This window comes from Actinia tenebrosa, unplaced genomic scaffold, assembly GCF_029948245.1.
Source record: "Actinia tenebrosa isolate PJP-AT-01 unplaced genomic scaffold, QUT_ActTen_1.0 PGA_scaffold11__36_contigs__length_13525064, whole genome shotgun sequence".
NCBI classification, from domain to species: Eukaryota; Metazoa; Cnidaria; class Anthozoa; order Actiniaria; family Actiniidae; genus Actinia; species Actinia tenebrosa.
In genome coordinates, this window is record NW_028292571.1 from 9,373,769 (window position 1) to 9,387,926 (window position 14,158).

The window sequence follows — 14,158 nt, forward strand, 5'->3', positions numbered from 1 at the left end:
CACTTTGTATAAAAACAATAGCTTGTTGTCCTTTATTGTACATGTGTTCATGCAAAGTGCTCCTCAAATTTGATGCAAGTGAGCCAAATCGAAATGCTTTATGGGTTGTGGAAGAAACCAGTGAATTCCGTCCATTCAAAGGTTTGTATTGTCGAATTAGTACTGATATCAAAAAACACGTGAGAGTGTTTCATCCGATTTCCAAACACCGCGAAGTTAGTTGAAAAATCGAGGTGATCCAAGCTTGATATGGCTTCTCAAACTATTAATAATCATTGGAGAAATTCAAAGCATAAGTTGCCCAAATTTTATGCTAATTATTATCATATTTCCATGCATCCTTCGTGCTAGTAATTTTCTTTGTTTTGTCCTCACGAATTCTTAATGAGTTTGAGAAGTTAATTGTGTATTCGTTACTTTACCGTTGGTATTTGTGAATATTTAGACACTGATTCGCCATTATTTGAAACTCGATAAAAGTATGTCTTCACATGCTTCTGCATCGGCAAACAATACCTTGCTTGTGATATTTTGCTCAACCTCTTCCAATAAACATTTTTTGATATCATAATGATAATAATAATAATAATAATAATGATAATAATAATAATAATAATAATGATAATAATAATAATAATAATGATGATGATAATAATAATAATAATAATAATAATAATAATAATAATAATAATAAGGGGCGCAGACTGAAAAAGCACGTGAACCATACGATGTAAGATTGTATGGAGGCTCAGCTAATAAGAGCTTAGAAGAAGATCGCAAGTAACTTCTTTACCTAACAACAATTATTCTTTGGAAAAGTATTTTTCTTTGATCACACGTCTTGCATTGTTTTATTCGTTTCTGGAAGCATGGCATTGAATCTTTGTACAGTTACACTCCAAAGGTTCATTAAGTATTGAACATCCTTGTTTAAGATAAACTAATGAACTACACAGGTGAAAGTCAGTTGGCCACCGACGAGATGGACTTCAGGGTTCTACTGATCTCCTGTTTGTTCGGTGCATCGCTTGTTAAAGGTTAGTGTTTTTATATTCTTTTTTTGCACAAACCTGTCGGCGTACTTCCACAATCCCTTTTCTTTTCTTTCCTTTTCGCTTCTTTTTGTTTGTTTTTTGTCTTCCTATTTGTTCCTTCTTTTATCCATTCTATCCTTCGTATTCTTTTCTATCGTTCTTGCCTTTCTTCGTTCTTTTTTTTCTACTTTTATTTATTCTGTCCTTAGTTTTTGTTCGTTCGTTCTTTCCTCCCTTCTTTTTCTCCTCCTGCCTTCTTTCTTTCTTCATTCTTTCTTTCTTTATTTGTACTATCCTTCCCGCTGCTTTCTTCCTGAGTCCAGGAATCGAAATCGAGAATCCAGAGGTGAGGGAGGCGAATGCCGGCATTACTGCAACACAATTCTTAATACCTGGTTTTCCAAAACCCCCAGATCTAGTAACACAAAAGTATTTGCATCTGAGTGTCTTAAAGTTCTTGGGAAAATCCTAACACTCTCTGTATTTGAATTACATTGGCTGCTTTATTTCAGCAGCATCAATAGATTGCGTATTTGTTGTAATGTAATTGTCCAATCAAGGTTAGTAGATTCTGCAATGTGGTCATAGATGATTTAACAATTATTTGCCGAAGGCGAAGTGATTATTTTATTCCCCAATAAACACTGAGCCTGAGGCAAATAATTGTTTTAGTATCACCATCTTCATCATGATCATCATGATCATGATCATGATCATCAACATCATAATCATCCTGACCATAATCAGCACCATCATTATCATCATCATCATCATCATTATCATCAACATCATCAACATCATCATCATCGTCATCAACATCATCATCATCCTGACCATAATCAGCACCATCATTGTCATAATCATCATTATCACCACCACCATCATCATCATTAATACCTATTTCAAAACCCTTTCTTCAGACAACTGGTGGCTCAAGATCAACTCAAATCCTGTCTGCTTTGGAACCAAAAACTCCTCCTACGGACACTTCCACATCAAACAAAATGGAACAGTGACGACAATCCAGCTGAAACACCTCTCTGGTTTAATGACCTGCAATAAAGAAAGCCTTCAAACAAAGCGTAGCAATTGGGGCTGTGGTGAAAATGTATTGTACACGATCCTCACAGACAGCCAAGACAGAAGGATTCTCCCACAAGATGAGTTTATAATTTACTTTATGTGGTTGCAGTATTTACTTCCAGGCGTAAACAGAAACTCGACGGAGCTTACTTTTAAATCCTTCTCGACGCCGATGAATGTAACCGCTGGTCAAGAGTGTCGTATTTGAATTGGTCAAGATCTGACTAATACAACAGAGGAAAATAATGATGGATCTTCGTGTATTGATGTGTATATGTATTGGTGGTTTGGACGGACGGACGGACGGACAAACAGACGCACGGACGGACGCACGGACGGACGCACAGCCGCCATCTTGGTTGAATCTAACAAAATAATTGTCATTAGTCTCATTTTTTCGTATATCAACCGACACGGCCGCCATGTCTTTGGGTTTCTTCTTTTTTTATTAATCATTAACTTTGAAATAATTGAAAACAAACAATTGTACTAGTTAAAACGTTTATTTCACTGAGGCATAGAGACCAAGAAAATGGATTAATTTTTTTTTGTCAAACCGGCATAAGTGTCCCTGGTTTACACTGGCGATTTTTGCTGCGATTTTCGTGGCAATTTTCGGAAATATGAAATCTTTTGTCTTCAAAAGAGACATTCGTCTAGGAAAATCTTGGTATCCTGAAAAAGCTTTACAAGTAAATTCTTTACCATTATTTATTATGGACAAAATCGCTAGTGTAAACGGGGCTTAAGCTTGGTTTCTGCTAAGTCTCAAAATGCACTCTGGGATAAGTATGAAGTGTCTTCTTCTTAACTTCAATTTTCCACCAAAATGAGCACGCAAGTGGGTTTTGAATATCCTCATTTTTAAGTCCATCCTTGCAATTGATTTCAGAGAGATTTATGGTTGTACCAGAGTCTTGCTTCACTTGAACATCGTCACTTAAGACACCGAGAAACGCCGGACGACGGACGTCGTACAGTTGCTTTCTGTTTTCGTATGAAGATACACCTAGAAAAAAGAAAATTTTGATAAAGTCACAGACCAAACTATATCACAGACCGTTACACATCACGAGTAAGAATTACGGAACCAATCGTTTTGGTCTTCAAATTGATTGGCCTAGAAGCCAAGTGACTGCTGTGTAATCAGCAGATAAGTCCCAAAATTGAAGGAATGTATGGTATTCATGCTTGTAAACATCAAAGGCAACGTTTGATGCTATTTTTAGAAACACTTTTGTTATAATTTGATCTTGCGTACGCACATACTGCACGCGCTCTACGCTGTTTGCTTACGCTATGAAAAAAAGAAAACATGAGCAAATAGAGAAGAGCGCATATAGAAAAACAAACGATCAAATAAATGATTCTAAAAATAGCATCGATGATTCTAAAAATAGCATCCAAGTAGTATAGGGAAGGGGGGTTCTAGCGCAGTGACCACACGAGGATTTCCCGTTTAAAGTCACTAACCCGTGTTTGCGTAGCCCTCATTCCCTATGAGACCCCCAGGATCACCCGTGGGGGTAACAGCGCACTCGAAATATGTTAGTTTACGCCAGGATTACCCGTGAGGGCAACAGCGCAATCTCAACACGGGGTAAGACCCGCGTCAAAAATCCACCTACGGACGACCCCCACTCCAAGTGTGGTTGAGGGCAACAGCGCACTTAAATATGTTAGTCTATATATGGAGTGCGAAGAATGTAAGAGAACTTTTAAGAAAGAAGCGGATTTGAAAAAGCATTTGAAAATGAAGACGAAGTGTATGAGCAGTTATGATTGTGGATGTGGTAAGAAGTTTGAGACTAAGGTTAAATTGTTTTGGCATTGTCAGGACTGTGAGTACGACTACGACGACCTAAAAAGTGCTTGGTATTAGGTATAAAATATTTCCTATTATATAGATGGAATCCCAAAGCAACTTCAGCACGGTGTCAATACCCGGTAACGGTGAGATTGACGTTAGACAGTTTTGGCGTCAGTCAGAAAGGAAGGTTAAAAGGACTCTCCGAAAAGGTATAGAAGAATTAGGAGCCCTGAAAGCGAGCATAATGGTAGAAGTAAGTTTGTCAAAAGACGAGGTAATGACGACAGCAATGTTGCGATCAAAGTCACTGGTTATATTAGAGTCCACGAATCTGGATAGGTCACTCAGTGAAGCCTTAGAAGCAATAATGGAGTCGCTGTCTAACTACACGAAAGAAGGATCGGGTTGGACAGTAGAGGAGGTTGAAGGAATAGAGATAAGTATAGCCAGGTACGTACCCATACGAGGGGGGAGTTACGTACCGCTACCAACGTGGGTAGAAAGGAAGAAGGCTATTGTAAACGTGAAGAATGAAGACAATCGATGCTTTATGTGGGCAATCAGGTCTGCACTGTATCCAGCAGAGAAGGATCCCTGTAGGACAAGTAAGTATCCCACAGATGATTTAGAGTGGGATGGTGTGGAATTTCCCATGCAGTTGATAGACATCCCCATATTTGAGGAAATAAACGATCTAGCAATTAACGTTTACGGAGTCAGAGAGCAGACGATAGTACCGTTAGTTCTGTCAAAAAGTAAAGGAGAGCGCGTACATTTATTCTACCACGGCGGACACTACTCATGGGTTAAACACTTTAGCAGACTATTCTACAGACATACTAAGCACAAAGGCAAAAAGTACTTCTGTGACTGCTGCTTGCTGTCATTTACATCCTTAAATGCCCTAAAGAAACACGATGAGATCTGCCGCGGAGTCGAAGAAGTGGCGCAACGGATCCAGATACCCACCAACAAAGAGCTTTCATACGCAGACCATCAAAAGCAGATGCAAGTGCCTTACGTGATATATGCAGACTTCGAAGCGTTGATAACTAAGGAAGAGCAGAAACGTGGTGCCACGAATAAGGTAGGATTACACGAGATCTGCTCCTTTGGTTACATAGTAGTCAGATCAGACGGTAAAGCAAACCCTCCTGTGATTTACCGAGGTAAGAACGCAGCTAATGAGTTTCTAGAAGCATTGCGAGAAGAGGAGGGGGAGATTAGAGAACAATTAAGACGTCCAAAGAAGATGGAATTTACCAAAGAGAACCAGGAGGCTTTTACCAAGGCAAAGAAATGCCACATTTGTCAACATACGCTTCTCCAGTTTGGAAGACGAGCCAAGAAAGCGTGGGATGAAGATGGAAAGTATTTAGAAGAAGCTCATTTTAAATGCGGGAAGTATGCTAAGAAGGGTGAGAAGCCGGGAAAGCCCTCCACGCACTGCATTCACTGCCACAAAGCATTTGTTGAGGATTTCTATGTGGATAAGGTTAGGGATCACTGCCACATCACGGGTAAATACAGAGGAGCGGCTCATTGGAAATGCAATATAAACTTCAAAGTAGATCCAGACATGGAGATTCCGGTGTTCTTTCACAACCTCCGCGGTTACGACTCCCATTTGCTACTACAAGGAACAGACGGCTCCGACGTCAAATGCATACCCAACAACAAAGAGCGCTACATGTCCGTAACTGTGGGTAAGCTAAAGTTCTTAGACTCGCAGCAGTTCATGGCGGACTCCTTAGCAAACTTGGTTAAATACAACACGGAGTTCCCCATTTCCAGCCAATACGGCGCGGAAAGGAAAGGAGTGTACCCATACGAATACATGGACTCCTGGGATCGATTCAAAGAACCCCTACCACCCAAAGATCGCTTCTACAGCACCCTAAACGAGTCCGGTATAAAGGATGAGGAGTACCAGCATGCGTTAGACGTGTGGGAAAAGTACTCCTGTGAGAACATGGGTGACTACCACGACATCTACCTAAGGTCTGACGTAGTGCTGCTTGCAGATGTTTTCCAAAGCTTCAGAAAGATGGCTATGGAATATTACGGATTGGATCCCGCTAATTTCTACACGGCTCCTGGGCTCAGCTGGAGTGCTTTGTTAAAGAAGACAAATGCGCAGTTGGATCTCCTAACGGAGTACGACATGTATCGGTTTATGGAAGACGGTATTCGTGGCGGCGTATGCGGACCCAGCCGACGTTACGCCCGCGCAAACAACCCCTTAGTAGAGCACGACCCAGAGAAACCAACCACATACATTTACTACCTGGATGCGAATAACCTTTATGGTTGGGCAATGTCACAGTACCTACCTGTGAGAGACTTCGAATGGGATCCAGTGAAGCCGATAGACTTCTACATGCAGGTAGGAAAGGAGGAAGACAAGGGTTACGTCTTAGAAGTGGATCTGGAGTACCCAGAGCGCCTGCACGACGAACACAATGAGTTCCCCTTAGCACCAGAAGCGATAGAGATACCATTTAAGCAGCTAAGTCCGCTGCAAAAGCAAATGTGCCCTGGTTACAAACCGTACAGGAAACTAACTATGAACCTGATGGATAAGAAGAAGTATGTGGTACATTACCGCAACCTGCAGTTCTACGTGCGACACGGAATGCGCGTAGAGAAGATCCACAGAGTCCTAAAATTCACGCAGGAACCCTGGATGCGCCCCTACATTGACTTTAACACGCAAAAGCGTACCGCAGCGAAAAATGACTTCGAGAAAAATTTCTTCAAACTGATGAACAACAGCGTGTTCGGAAAGACAATGGAGAACATCCGCAAGCGCGTAAGCGTAAAAATAGTCAGCACCAAAGAGGAAGCAGAAGCATACGTGTCACAGCCAGGCTTCGTTAGATACGTAGAAATGCTGAACTTCTACGTGATTCACATGAAAAGGGCAAACCTCTTACTAAACAAGCCCGTTTACACAGGCTTTACGGTGCTGGATCTATCGAAGCTGCTTATGTACGAGTTCTACTACGATAAGCTTAAGCCAAAGTACGGAGACCGCTGTCGCCTCCTGTACACAGACACCGACTCCCTAATTCTAGAAGTGCAAACGGAAGACGTTTACAAAGACTGCCTCCCCGACATAGACGAGTACGACACCAGCGGTTACCCGAAGGAGCACTTCCTTTACTCTGCAAAGAATAAGAAGGTAATTGGGAAGATGAAAGACGAAATGTTAGGAAAACCCATCGTGGAATACGTGGGGCTGAAACCCAAGATGTACAGCGTGCTAAAGTTAGACGGCGTAGAAAAGAAAGCCAAAGGCGTAAAAAAGTACGTGGTTAAGAAGGACATTACCCACGATTCCTACTTAAAGGTCCTGCGTACGCGTAAGGAACAGCGGCATAAGATGAACAGCCTGCGCAGCTATGGTCATCAGATACATAACGTCACCCAGGAGAAGGTGTCACTGTCTGCATTTGACGGTAAGCGATGGATGTGTGATGACGGAGTGCATACGATAGCATTCGGACATCACACGATAAGCAGTTCTTCCATGACGAACCCACGTGTGGGGCCATCGTGAAGATAATACAAGATGGGCTGACCCTTCTTAGCTATTACGCTTCGGATCTGGTAAGTTTCCAAAGACCAATTAGGATCCGTAGCTCTTTTGGATCCTCCTTCTAATTCACCCGGTCCGTAGAGATATCGGACTGTGACATTACCTAATTTTTTTTCATGGGGGAAGACCGCCCTCGAACTTCTGACGTAGGACTTGTGTTCCACGTGTTTCTTTTTTATGGCATCCTTGGGTTTTATTCCCGTAGCCCTGGCCGCCTCGTTGTTCAAAGCCGCGACGACCTGGGGGAGCCTCTGAGTCCATTCCCTGTTGCGTTTGGAGGGATCTTCCAGCTCTTTCCAATACTGGTACCCAAAAGAGACGCTCGGCCAAGGTCTTATTAAATCTTTCGACGATGCTCTGACCCCTGTGGTACTCTGCCTCGGCTCTTCTAATCTTAGTGTCGTGGTCTTTCAGGGTCTTAGTAACCACGCCCATGAACTCTGTCCCCGCATCCACTTGCAGCAGCTTAGGCCATTTCAAGACGCGCTTATAAATCCTACCTAGGGCTTCTGCGACTTCCCCAGAATCCTTGCTGGTTATGGGTTCGGCGTCCTTGTATCTGCTTGCGATATCAACTACGGTCAAAGCGTACCTATAGGTCTTCTTTCTCACCTTGTCGTGCGGCAAGAAAAGCAAATCCGCCTGATGAACTTCATTGGGGACATTTACGGTAAAGCTGGGCCTGGGAATGTACTTAGGCACGGGAAGATAAACCTGCCAGAGGGTTTGTTTTCTTAGCCAGTTCTTAGCCGTTTCTTCTGATGCCCTGGCCGCGGTCGCGAGTTTCTTGATGGCCGACGCTCCTTTCCAATAGCCTTCAGGCCCATAGTAAATCCTTTTGAGTTTGTCCTCTACGCGGCCCATTATATGAATTCCAGGACGAGATTGATCTTGCGTCCGTTGAAATCCACCGTCTTTCCGTCCACTTTAATGGTGATGTTTATGCTTTCTACCAAATTAGACAAGTCATAGCTCAAAGAAATGGGAGTGTATTCTTCTGAGTCAAATGGATTACCTTTGGGCAGAAACTTGGACATAAGAGAAGACTTTTCTCCATTGTTGTAACTATGGACCAAGTCGCAATAGACTTCGTAAGAGGATGCGACTTTCCATTTCACGGGTATGGCTGTGTCGGTAATTGTCTTGCCCGAGGCACATAATAAAGATCCCAATGGGTCAGACTTTCCAAAAGTTACCGAGAAATTGTTAGGAAGATTATGTTTGAAGGTCATTTCGTGCGGCAATCCCGTGGTGAGAGTATAACCGTGTTTTGCTAATTCCTTAGCAAGGGTGATTGGCGTGTAATGTCCATCGGGCAGCATTACGCCTTGGTAATTGTTAGACCCCTTATGCACGGTGACCATACCATTGACTAGATTATACCAAGAATTGTACAAAGAACAACTAACCAGCCGAACCTTATGGGCTTTGATGGGGGGATTCAGATAAGTGGTAAAGTTATTTTTATCGCTTTCCAAAAAGACGATCATATATTACAGGGGACAAGTCCCCTTCGTTAGAGCAGATACGCCAAAGCTACGCCTCCCGCCAGCCCTGCGACTCCTACAAAGACCAATTCATTGTCTTTTTGTTTGTTAGAAGGCTGATAGTAATTCTTGAACTGAGGCTTTCTTAACCCCGTTAATGCTGCGGGGTGCGCCTGCGCATAGAGCTTAAAGGCGTAGTCTGTGTTTTCGAAGTTCTTGTCTGCCTGCATTTTGTCTTGGTAATTCTTATCCAACCAATCCCTGTAAGCTTGTCTTTTTTCATTCCAAGCTGCAACGTCCCTTTGATATTTCTCCAGCGCTAAGTCGTGTCTCTTTCTTTCGGCGGCCAAATTTCCGCTGCGATCACCTCTAACTAATCTATCCAAATATTGACCGCCATAATTAGCTCCAGTGAATGCTAAAGCTGCAATGACTCCACCTGCGACTAAGCCAGCCATTATATATTACGTCGTAGGCAGGTACTTTTCCTTTCGTAGGTAATCCTTTAGCATGATAGCCCCGCCTACGGCAGCGGTCATCTTAGCAAAGTTAGCGAAGCTCTTGCTTGGGTCTTCAGTAAAGTCTTCTTTGAGCACTTTCTTACCTACCCAACCAATACCCGCAACGATGGAAGTAATGATAGCTGCTTCTTCAACAGTTTTCAATAACGCGGTTGACATTATATTACAGAGCGAGAAGGTTATTACTCCATTTCAGGGATCTTACTTTTTCTAACAGCCGGCTCCACAGGTGCGTGCACGGGCGCGTGATATGTTGGTGGTTCTACCTTTTTCGTAGCCCGCCATTGTAAGTAAAGGCTGCCTGCTGCTATAGCAACTCCTAACGCGCCGATGACATACCCAGGATTAATAAAGGATTCCTCTTCTTTTTCCTCCACCTTTTCTTCTTTTTTGGCTTTGTTCTTTTTATTCATCTCCGCGAGCTTCTTCCCCGCGGCAACTCTGCCTGGAGATTTAGCCTTGGTAATCTTTTGCTCCTCTTGGGGCTGCTCTGCTTCCATTTATATCTAAGGACTTGAAGGACTTGATAAGTACTTGAGAATGACTTAAGTAAGTACTTAAGGACGACTTGACTAAGTACTTGAGGCGACTTGATCAGGTACCTCAGCAAGTGCTGCCTGGAAGACCTTTTCGACTTCTCTGTCCTTCTTGAAGTCCTTCCAAGACATCGTAAGTTCCTTCAAGTCAACGTGCTGAGCTACGTGAAGTGCCGCAGAGGCGACTGCCATTAACTTACCGCACTTCAAAGACAACCACCCGCAGGTTATCTTAAGTTCTTGGGATATGACATAGTCATCACTAATGTCCTTCCGTAGTTGCTCCACGTCGTCTATGGGCAGCGCAAGTCGGATAGCGGAGTCTGCTACGGCGTCCGTGGTCTTACTTGCAAGGGCGGCCTCGTATCTCTTATGGAACTTCTTAACCTCCTCTTCTGACAACTTATTAACCTGCTCATGGGTAAGTTCCTTGCCTATCATTTCTTTGCACTTCCCAGATGACACAAGGATGTTAAGTTGTTCCTTAAGGTTACTTTCGTCTAACTGTGTGGGGACTTCATCTAAGAGCTGCTCAATCTCCATATACATTAGGAATCATAGATTCCAACCGTGTAGGGAAACCTCAAAGAGAAGATCATCTTGGAATGTTGGTGCGTCTTTAGATGCCGCATGTATTCGTGTAACTGTTCCTTGGATATCTCACCGCCGTAGTCGCTTAAGATGGTTTCCAGGTCAGACTTACTTGGAGTATAAAATACTACGAGAGAGCCTATGTTTTCCCTGAAGGGCTTAGAGACACTGGTAAGCTGCTGGGAAAGCAACCAAACGCTGATATTGTCATGCCTACCGCTGAAGGCGAGCTTAACGAGCTCGGAGGTGCGCTTTTTTACGTCGTCCCCGCAGGCAATGTCATCCAGTATGAGGAGCGTCTGCGTATCTTTAGGAAATTGCTTATGCCAGAACTTCAAATGGCTGGATAACTCGTTAGGGTCTAAGATATCTACAAAGAAGTCGTCATCTTTCACTTCTATGCCCGTCCAGGTGCGGTTATTCACGTAGGTGGGGCATAATAGCACGATATAGTCAAAGCGGTATCTAAAGGGTCCTAATAGCTGCTCCACGACGAATTGGGTCTTTCCGCAGCCGGTGGGTCCTACTATCAGAGCATTGCAGGGAATATGGTTCGGATCCATTATATATACGATGGACCCAGTGGACGCAGTAAGAAGGATTGCCACCGACGCAAAAGATAAAAGAGACACCATAGAAATGCAAAGGGAGGAGATCGATCGGTTAAAGGAGCGCGTGCAGGAATTGTACGATGAAATGTGCGGTCTGAAGCGTGCAGAACGGTTTGGCGCGCTGATAACGATGGCAACGTGGGCTAAAGAAAGCGTTAAGGACTTTATGCGATATCCCCTGTAGAATGTTGACAATAAGGTTAAATCTTTGTTAAGGATGCCTGGAAACTATTTCAAAGAGTGTCTCCGAATGTTGACGTTTAGGTTAAATCTTTGTTAAGTCGCCCATAAGCTATTCCAAAAAATGCCTCAGAACGTTGACAATAAGGTTAAATCTTTGTTAAGACACCCCGGAAACTATTTAAGAAGTGTCTTAGAATGTTGACGTTTAGGTTAAATCTTTGTTAAGGATGTTAAATGGAGGCTAAGATATTGTTAAGTATATATGGACTGCTTGTTGTGTAAGAAGGTGTTCAGCACCAAACAAAGACTTCAATACCACGTTCGTCGCGGCGTTTGTACGAAGAAACCCCTTAGCCGCGCTTGTAAGGATTGCGGTAAGGAATTCAGCACCGTTCAAAAGATGCAACAACATCAGGATAAACGCATTTGTGGGCTTTGTAAGGACTGTAATAAGGAATTCCTCAACCCCTTTGAAATGCAGCAGCATCTGAAAAGGGGCGTCTGTAATCAAGCCAGACAGTGTAGTTTCTGTAATAAGATACTTAGTAGTCGTCAACGTTTACAGACGCACCGGAGAACGCATGAAGTGAATTATAGGCTTCTCTTTGGGGCGTATGACCTAGAAGGCGTGGATTGCTACCAATGTGCGGATTTGATGTGTCGCTGCCCGCATAAAGAGGATTACTTAAGGAATCGCATAGATTACCATAAGAAGATAGTCCGTACTTTCCCCTCTTTTGAACGCGCCGAAGGCGTTCCGTGGACTAAAAGGGAGTATTGGAGGCAGGAGTGCGATCGTTGTGGTTGTGTTAGAGAAGAGGAACATATCTTCAACTGCCTTAACAATGTCAACATTCTGAGACACTCTTTGAAATAGTTTCCAGGCATCCTTAACAAAGATTTAACCTTATTGTCAACATTCTGAGACACTTTTGAAATAGTTTCCGGGGTGTCTTAACAAAGATTTAACCTAAACGTCAACATTCTGAGACACTCTTTGAAATATATGATACGCAATAGCATTTCTCGGGCCTTTAATAGTTAAAGCAGGGTTTGCGCAAAGAGTCTCAAATCCTAATCTTATTTTTCTTGTTGTTTGTTAACAAAACAACAAGAATAATAGGAACCCCTTTTAAGGAAGGTCGTAGGATATATGCTAGCCTACGCAGCTGCCTTTCTGGGAGGCATTCTAATTACCCTTTCAATATATGGACTGTATTACGTGCGAACTACCTGCCGACTGCATTACCCCTCGTAAGCCACCGATACCCAAACCGCGTAAAAAATACACCTGCCTTCATTGTGACAGGGTATTCTCCGAAGGATCCTTTGTGGGGCATTGGTGCTCCGCGGATCCTAAAGCGCAGCGGACTTTAGCAGACGCGCTTAACTACAAAGAGGAGATGGAGTGACTCTTCTTTCAATGTCAAACTTCCATCGGCCATTTACCTTACCATAGCTGCGTAAGTGGGTGAATTCCTCGCCCTGAATTACGTACCGCACGCAATCCGGCGCCCAAAGGGAATATTCCTTACCTTCTAAGTCTTTGAGGACTAACCGTAAACGGTCGATGTCTTCGAAGACGACGTAATTTTTTATTTCGTATGCTTTACCGTGGACAAGATCACGCCAGTGAGTCAAGCTGAGCTTCATTATACCTATGGAATATCTTTAGGTGCGTTTTCAAAGTGGCGTAGGACTTAAACCGCTTTACACAGCCCTTACAGGGAATACGAATGCCATCCGCGTAATCCATCAGGGCACGGCAGATAATGTCGTAATCGTTGCTAACCATCGTTAGGTAACCATTTACGTCAAGCTGTGAGATTTTCTTAGATTGCTTCGCGGATAAGACGCCGTTTCCTTTTGGGGTTTTCAACTCAATACACAACCCGCGGTATTTCTTATGCGCATTTAGGATTAAAAGGTCGGGTTGACCGGCTTGGTAGCCTTTTCGCCAGCAGGTTATTCGCTTGCTGTCTGAATCTTAAAGTTCGCCAAGACCCGGCGTTATGATGAAATCGGGGTAAAACCTACGTGTGTAGTCGACGACCTTCGCGTGTAGGTCGGCTTCATTTTCGATCTTAAATACTAACTTGTTTGGACCGTCGAAGCGCCTTTCTATTGCATATTTACCCGTTTTCCTTAGCGCGGGTAGGACTTCTTCGAAGACCCAATCGCGAAACTCCACGGCTTTGGGTAGTTTGGAGCTAAATATCAGTTCGTACAAACCAGGTTCGGATATAAACACGGCATTTGGTTGCGTAGTAAAGGAGCGGTGATTCGCAGCCCTTGTAGATCAACCCATTTTTTCTGGTATTTCTCAGATACATGTGCTCTAATCGCATCTCTAGGGCGCTCATAGCCCAACGCCAAAGCCACCTCCTTTGCTTTGAAGTACAAAGTTTCGCCTTGCACTATGCATTGCAGTTTGGTTTCGTTGTTTTCAAATACGCGAAGCATTATATACCAACGATATTTTTTATCCTTTCGCTTGGCTCAAGGAACGCGAGCCTAGTAGGCAACGCTCTTTAGCTGATTCATTTCTACGCTCAGTTGCGCGTCAGACACGACGAAGACGTAGCAGTTTATTTTATCACCGTCGCCCGCGGAGGCATTCTTGGTGCGTTTGATTTCCAATGTTATGCCATCCTGCGTATTTACTAGACGGAGGCCTTGACCATGTAGGTCTTCGTCGTTA

At 43.4% G+C, this 14,158-nt stretch overlaps 1 protein-coding gene across 1 annotated transcript in view; it reads right to left on the bottom strand.

The window, feature by feature from the left end:
• Positions 1 to 2,555: 2,555 nt before the first annotated feature.
• The window catches only part of LOC116307211 (uncharacterized), a 29,420-nt gene continuing 17,817 nt past the window's right edge, over positions 2,556 to 14,158 (bottom strand). Inside the window, exon 11 of the mRNA XM_089027154.1 lies at positions 2,556 to 3,126. Within this exon, the coding sequence (XP_088883280.1) occupies positions 2,879 to 3,126 (248 nt within the window). The 3' untranslated portion in view covers positions 2,556 to 2,878. The remainder of the gene's footprint in view (positions 3,127 to 14,158) is intronic.